Source organism: Chaetodon auriga, chromosome 11 (genome assembly GCF_051107435.1).
Source record: "Chaetodon auriga isolate fChaAug3 chromosome 11, fChaAug3.hap1, whole genome shotgun sequence".
Taxonomy (NCBI): domain Eukaryota; kingdom Metazoa; phylum Chordata; class Actinopteri; order Chaetodontiformes; family Chaetodontidae; genus Chaetodon; species Chaetodon auriga.
In genome coordinates, this window is record NC_135084.1 from 10669638 (window position 1) to 10677816 (window position 8179).

Below are 8179 nucleotides of genomic sequence, written 5' to 3' on the forward strand. Positions count from 1 at the left end.
CTCCGGCTACGATGACCCCCCCTTCCCTTCCCTTCCTAACAAAATCCCTTTTTTACTGTGTTTAGAGTGGCAGGTCATGCAGCTAAGCTATTTCCACAAGTCTGCACTACAAACTTAACATTAACATATGAAAATGGGCTGCTTTCCACATTTACCAGCTCATTAGTTCTTTTGGTTGGGCACTTGTTGAGGTCCACCCACTCTTGTTTTGCTCGAGCATGGAGATGTCTTTAATTATCTTTGCAGTAGACATATCAGGCCCAAAGCTATTAGCCCATGCAAAGTTCAATGAGGGTCTCTTTGATACTTGTTTAATATACATGGTCCAATGCAGACTAGGCCAAAGACCCTCAAAGACCACCCAGTTTACACACTGAAATTAATTCTGCTCTCATCTCCTGAAAGGAGAGGAGCCTCTCAATGATACTGGTATTGACTTTGACATTTTCCTATCTTACTCTCTCAAGATGAAATGCTATTGAGAAAGCAGCAGCCCTCCGCCTGCTTCATAAAAGCAGCAGAAACCAAAGACCTTTACCGGATTTTCGATCAACTCAAGCAAAACAGAAATAATTTATGCAATGAGTGAAAGTGATTCAGTCAGTAAATGGCTTTCGCTTGTGGCGTGTTAATTCGGACATTCTCATCAAACAACGCTGAGCAACCGTTGGGACTTGATAGAAGGGTTTTAATGGTTTTCAGCAGCTCCCAGACTGAGACTGTGATGGGTCGTGTCCATTGTTTGAGTGGGAGCAGCCGGACACCTGTGTGAGCTGGCTGGGTTCAAAGCTTCAGGACCTGTTCAGTCACGGCAGACCAGCCCGCCACACCACAGTCTGGGGATCAAATGAACAGAAGAAATCCTCCTGGGGACCTGACACTGTAGGGCACAGACACTTCTACACCTCCACACCTCCATTGATTTTTATTCTTTCACTGCTCAAGAAAAGAAAAGAAGAACAGTTGCATAAAAGACAGTGAGATGTCCTGTGGCTGAGCGACGAACGGAACCTCCTGTTCTGCCCAAAGGCTCCTGTCTGGAACATTAAGCAGAGACAATTCCCATGCTGCCGTGTGGGTGACCCACAGGGACTGCCTCCCCTGTGAGCTGACTGAGCCAGAATGACAGGCGCATTAAAAGTGGTGTGGAAGCAGAACTGCTACTGATTGTGACAAACGCTCTTTGAGGCTGACCGGAAGAGTGAGAAAACATATCATACGAACTGCTGCTAACCAAATCAAATAGCTGTTTCATTTATTTAGAAGACGCTTTAAAGTCTTCACTTGCCGCTGCTGTCCAGTTCAAACATATTTTCTAGCATGGCTGAATATTGTGGTGCAGCACACTAATGCTGACCAACAAAACGCTAACTACCTCTTGTCTAATAAATGAATGCAAGGTGAGGGGATGTAATTTTCTGCTTGTCTGCATACGACGGTGACTTATGCCCTACTTTCTTCCTTCCTCTCCCTTCTCTTATGTGTGCAGATGTGAGCACACACACTCTCTCATTCCTCCTCTTGAGCTACCGAGGGCTTCCCTCTGAACTTCTGTAAGGCTTAAATGACAAGAAAAGTTAAAGAAGTTTGGCAAATGTTTTAAATGTTTTGGATTTCCTGTGTGACCTGTGTTCACTCGCAAATGAATCTGTCATGAGACCTTCACTGACACATCATGATAACAAAAAGGCAAACAGATTGCAGTTCTAATATGTGAGAAAATGCGGATCAGATACCCCTTTAAACCCTCATTACCAGTCACCCTTTGCTGATCTTCATTTTGAAATGTCGTGCATGTTTTAGTGTAAGCCCTCTTTCTCTTCCCCCACATTAACCCCATACTGTATACAAATTCTGTTGCCCTGTTTATACCAAAATGGAGGATGGGACACACTGTCAAGGACCCCTCAGGGTCTTTAGTCCCAGCTTTAAGAATCACTGTTGTAAGCTGTCTAGTTTCCTGCTGAGGGAGTCAATTCGGTCTACTGTTTTTCTCTTTCCTTATCAGCCCTCTGTGGACTGTGCCTCTCCTTCACCAGAACCTTGACAGAGGCCCGTTTTTCTCTCTCCCCCCATCTTGTTTATGTGTTTACCACAGCACACTCACATCCCCCCCGTCTTAAATGATAGCCCCTCTACTGTCAGCACACACACACTGGAGTCAAATTAGAGAGCGAGACAGACCAGCATTGCTGTTCGCTCCAAGCTTCAGGCAGGCGGGGGAGGATGGGGCCGCAATCAATTGAAATTCTGAGCTTTTTGCTTTGTCTTGATCGGTGCTGTATGTTAGAGGAAGATGATGCTACCCCAGCACCCAGACTGTGTTATTACCTGAGAGAGAGAGGAAGAAAGGAGTATCTGGAATGAGGCCAGTGCTTCAGTGAGCTCCTGCTGCTGCACACAGGCCTGCTACGCTAACTCATTTAAGAAAAGGCACACACGATGAACGCGTAAGTCGCAACATCGGGCACATTCCACACGTCCATCAGCTTTAATATCCACAAAGTGATCATGTGGGAATGTGTTAATACCCGGCATATCATTTCCTGCATATGCATAAGTTATTCCATTCACGACCGAGGCCATACGCCAGGCTCTCCAACACATGTGCTACAATGTGTGTGTACATGTTTACTGTCAATTTATTCCATTATGGAGAAGGTTTGAATCTGGTGGCAAATCTGCTTCTGTGATTACTTTATAATGAAGCAGGAAATATTGAAGGATAAATCCGGTTTATTACAGCTTGGTTCTTATTCTCATGCTTTTAGCCATTTTATTGGTTCTAGTAACACTGTGCTCAAAGTAATTGTTGAGATCTGGAAATATAATGACATCGCCGCCACAACAGCAGGGCAAGACTCACAAATGCTCACACAAGCAGTTGTAAACAAGTCATGGTCAGCCAGATTGTATTTACCACTTATTATTTGGAGGCAAAAACAAGAATTAGCAATAGGTCTCTAAACTATGATTGATGTTGACTTTTCTTGCCCCAAAGCTTTTCTTTATAGCGATATTGCAATGTTCCCAGATCTCATCAATTAGCATGGTCATTTTAATTTTACCATTACTGACATAAATCAGAGCCAAAACTATGAATATAAGATTCAAGTTGTAAATAACCAGAATTACCCTTAAAAGGGTTTTGCATAAAAGAACATACTGTTATTTTGCCCCATGAGCAGTTCCAAGCCACAGATAAAAAGACTGTAGCTTCATGCTTCCCGCTTTTCAACAGTGCTGGTTGAGTCCTGGTGGTGTCTCAGGGAGGAGAACTTTGATTTGAAAATGCTGCAACAGATAAAATCAGTTTGACTTCATGTTGACGCAGTGTAATGTTCTCAATAGCTGGCAGCCTACAGGTCCAAATTGCCAACGAAGCAAAGGTAGAATATAATGCCCAAGCTGTCTATCTGCTGCAACCTGGCACGCGTATCCAAACCTGCAATTACAACCAAGGGATTAAACGACCTTGGAGGCAGACTCGTTACTGTAAACATACAGAACAATGAGGCCACTTTGGATTCAAGGCATTCCTCTATCACGCCTAAGCAGTTGTATTTGTTTACATCATCACCGGACTGCCTGGGGAGAACGGGTATTTTTATGGTGTGCTTTGTTTGGATGATTGTTGTTGCAAAAGGGGGAAGCAGCAAGGTTTGCTCAGGGAGTGACAAAGAAGGAGTTGTGTGACTACAGATGTAACAGGGAGGAAAGAGGGGGAGAAGGATGTGTGTGGGGGAGAGGAGGTGGGGTCTCAGGCTGCCTTACAGGGATGGCAGTCTGTAATTAATTTTGCATGCATCTCTCTCCCCTCTCGCATTTGTTTTGTTGTTATTTGAAGTGTAACTCTTAAGGAGGGTGCCGAATTTCCAGGCATGAGAGGCTGTTAAACATCAGGACAAATGTAAATGTGAGGCCATGAGTATGAAGTTTCTCTCAAAATCCTGGAGTGGTTTGTGGATGATCTACTTTTTTTTTTTTTTTTTTGAAGAAAGCAATTGAAAGAATTTCCAAGAGTAGGAAGAAAAGCAGAGTAATCTTGCACAGATGATTACTGAATGCACTCTAACACCCAAGTCTTTAATCAACTGCATCTGCAGGCATGAATTGACCTTAAAGGTGAGTAACATGTCTATTTCTGCATGTGCTTGACATTACAGATGTCTCTGAGATCAACAATACTGGCACCAGCAATGGAGGTGAGTAAACACCATGTCTTTTCCTCCATAAACTATCACTGTGATGCATCACTGAAATCCTGCCACTCAACAGAAACCCCCCTGCTGCCCACACCCCTTTCTCCATTTCCGCCTGTCCTGCTACTCACAGATAGATATGTCTCTCCACATACCTGCCTGCATTCATAAAATAACACGGTCAGCTTTCCAATTATATGTTGGATGCACTTATATTTCTGCACATCCACATCCAGTCCAGTTCCGATGTAAGAAATTTCTTGTGAGCCACATTGTAACTATAAAGCCACTCAACTTGATTCACAAGCTTGGCAGGGCAGAGATTGTTATGGGTAAATGGATGCTTTTCTGCACAGGATGAGGGGCAGCAGATTGCTCGGTTATCATAGCCTCTCCTCAAATTTTCCACTCTTTCCCTCTGTGTTCTTTCCTTTCATCTCTGCAACTCTTGTCTAGAAGAGGTGAAAGATCTCGTCCCGAGCTCAGAAGAACCTGATTCGACTCTAACCGACAGCATTCAGTCCAAAGGTAAGGGCGTGGGAGAAGCACTCGCACTCGCTCACTGGCGCGCTCTTATCTCACACCCATCTCTATTTATAAGCAGATTCTTATTAGTGGCCACAGCTGCTGAATTAAAATTCACTTCACCCGTAGAATCCTCAGCACTGTGCAGCCGAGTGTTACCCAGCCTCACCCTCCTTGTCTCCGTCTTCCCCCCTCCTTGTCTGTCTCCATCTCCCTGTAGGAGCAGGCAGTTTTGTATGTGCTCCTCCAGGGTCAAAGCATTTGTAAATCCTCTATATCCATTTCATGTCCGCAGCTATGACGCTGATATTTTAGGTATGAACGTGTCAGCACGTCTTCAGAGATTGAGTGTGATGAATTACCTGCAAACTCCACTATCAGACATTTAATAAATCAAGCGTGCAATGCGTATTATTTTAACATGCAGGGACCACAAACTGTAGGGCAGTAATCATGCCAATAAATCATATTTGATAAGGATACCACACTGTTGTTATTCTCAGGTCCCTGCTGAGGCTTAGGGTAATAAGACAGCATGTAATTTGAATGTAGACATCTGTGGAGAGTGCTACAAATTTGTATGTCCGCATTTATTCTGTGTGTGCCTCTATAGAGTTGTTGAGCCAAAGAACGGGATTCAGATTTGGGCATCGAACATTTTCCAGGTAGAAAAAAAATTCATTAAGCAACTGTTGTGAACAGATTGTCAGGGTTGAATAAATAGGACAGGCTAGCAGCATATGAAATAACTTGGCAGACACAAACGGGTTGGTGTAGAAAGGAGAGAGCTTAAACAATGCCAGACAAAGCGCCAGAGAAGAAAAAGCTTGTTGTCGAACAAGCGTGTGGATCAGGGTGGGATGGTGTGCTGGGTAGCACAGTGCATGCAGTTAAAATTAGCCAGAGTACAATATCAAACCATATGACACTGGGCAGTCACAACAGACTACCCTGTTGTGATTGCCAGAGCAAGATATCTCCCTTTTGGACTGGATATCAACTGAATGGATTGTCATGAAATTTGATAAAGATATTCCTGGTCCCCACCGACTGTCTCCTAATGATTTTGGGTGACCCCCTATGCTCTTTGGTGCCACTATCAGGTCAAATTTCCCCATTTACCGACTTTTTGGTTCATGAAAAGGTATCCTGAAAACCAATCACTGGAGTTTCATGATTTGCCAAACTTCTCTCCGCTGCCAGCATCAGAAAAATATTTCCAGTTCTGCAGTTGAACTAATGCCACCCTCAGGCAGAAAGGAAAACACTGTATATTTCTTAGTCTGTCGACAGATTGCTATAAAATATTGTGGCCATATTCACGAGAAAAAAATAAATGTTAATGATCCCATGGTCTCTCTCTAAAGCCAACATGAGGATAAACTCTACATTTTACCATTAGGACTGGTAAGGTTCTGAGAAAAGCAATTATTTCCTCTCTAGCTCTACAGCTAACAGCTACTGTCATTACTGATTCATCTAGCAATAACTTACTTAAATTGTTTTTTCCTTTAGACTATAAAATGTCAGAAAAAGGCAAAAAAAAAAAAATCTGAATTCCTTACGTCCAGTCATAAAGTTCATTTGGCGACAGCCCAGCATTTTCAGTTTACCATCACATATGACTACGAAAAGCAGCAAATCTTTACAATTGAGAAGCTGTAACTGGGCAATATTTGGCAGTTTTACATGAAAAATGATTCAGAATGAATCTGCACCTACTTAGAAATGGGTTAATTGTTTGTGTTGACTGACTAAACAGTTTAATTGACTAATCCTTGCAGCTCTAGTTCCATTCATCCCTTTCCTTTTGTGGTGTGCAATTATCATTTCCGCCTAGCAGAGATTGTTAATAGAGGCCTCCTCTGTGGAAGTCAGAGAAACATACAGCAGGAGAACCAGCAATAAACCAAGATATTAAAGGCGCGGTATTGAGTACTGAATGTGAGAACCAGTAATTCAGCCCTGCAAAACATTCAGACTGTGAATTTGTTTTCCATCCAGACACTGTTGAGAAGAAAGAATGACCAGCTGAGGGAAGGACAATCAACCTCATCTGACAGCCAGCAAACTGTGCGAAGCCAACCACACTGGTGTCAGGCTGGCCCATGTCAGTATGGGCTCTGACACTGGCCCAGGACAACCAGTTACTCACAAGATGCTCACATTCCCTACTTTATTTAGCCTTTTCCCTCTTTGTTAAGAAACTACTCATCCCTGAAGTATGTATGTACTGTATGTATATGTACGTATGTATAAAACCTTACTATAGGACTTGAACATATCAAGCAGAAAAGATGAGCCATACCTCACTGTGTGTTAGAGTCATACATCATTTTGCCAGCTGGATGCGATGAGATAAACCAGGTTCAAGTCTCTTTATTTGATCTCGACCCACTGTGAGAGCATGGTGAAGCTGTCAGAGGACAACAGCCACAGCTCCTACATGTTGACACTCCAGGTTGGGTGATACATAACATCTGCCACCCTTTTGTTCGTACAACCCAAATACCGCCGCCACAGTCATGATGACATTCAACTGTGGACTACCTGACAACACCTTGCATTTGTAGGCCTCTTCCGAGTGCAAAACACTGACACCTGCCATGTCTCCTCATGCATTTCTGCAGCTCGAGCTCCATTGTTTAGTCAGATCAGCCAATACCTTGATTCAGACCACAGCCTGTAAGGCGGTGTGTCACTCCCCGGCCTTTTATCTATGAACGTCACTGATCATGTCTCTGCCGCTGCTGTACCTGCAGCTTAACTCGTATTATCAGGAAACTGTTCATCAACGCCCGCGTACACTAAAGAGGATGTGAGTGTCTTTTAACAAATCAATTAGTTCTCCCCCCCCCCACCCCCTTTTTTCGTTGGCGTTTCCAGTGCATGCCAGAAAATTGCTTTGAACTTCATCAACAGGAATTACAGTCCTCTTCGCTTTCGCTTGTCTCTTTACCAGATTGTCTCTAATTGTTATGAAGGAATCTGCCTTATTTCATATCAAACTACAAAATCACGATCACAGACCTAAGGAGGTGGTCCAAGTATGAATTCCTGGTTGTGAATTGCTTGCAGATGATTTGTAATTTTAAGTACATCATGTAATGGCTAATACCTGTTGTTAATGGTTTCTTGTTTTCTCCTCAGTTGATTTAAAAAAAAAGCTGGTTTGGTTTCTTTTCATTGTTGGTATGATTCATTAATTACTTTCAGTGGTGCCATACTAAAGATCAGATGAATTACAATTCTATGAAATGATGCCTTCATACTTTGATGTTTGCTTTGCTAAACTATAATAGAAACAACTAATAAAGATTAAGGTGGAAGCCATGTCTCAGCTTTTAATGTACCTTGTCATGAGTCTTGTTTTTATCTCCACCATGACAGTAGGTAATATTTGGTTTCATCGCAGACGGTGCAGTTAATTTCCCCTCAGTTCATATGTGTAA

General features: G+C 42.9%; 1 protein-coding gene across 5 annotated transcripts in view; it reads left to right on the forward strand.

Moving 5' to 3' along the window:
- The window catches only part of macrod2 (mono-ADP ribosylhydrolase 2), a 399810-nt gene extending 391897 nt beyond the window's left edge, over positions 1–7913 (forward strand). For 3 of the 5 annotated variants that reach the window (XM_076743643.1, XM_076743645.1, XM_076743648.1), the window contains 3 exons: positions 4167–4205; positions 4659–4730; positions 6732–7913. In XM_076743643.1, the coding sequence (XP_076599758.1) occupies positions 4167–4205; positions 4659–4730; positions 6732–6754 (134 nt within the window). In that variant the 3' untranslated portion in view covers positions 6755–7913. The remainder of the gene's footprint in view (positions 1–4166; positions 4206–4658; positions 4731–6731) is intronic. The other 2 variants (XM_076743644.1, XM_076743647.1) reach the window with 1 other exon arrangement.
- The last annotated feature ends 266 nt before the right edge of the window (positions 7914–8179 follow it).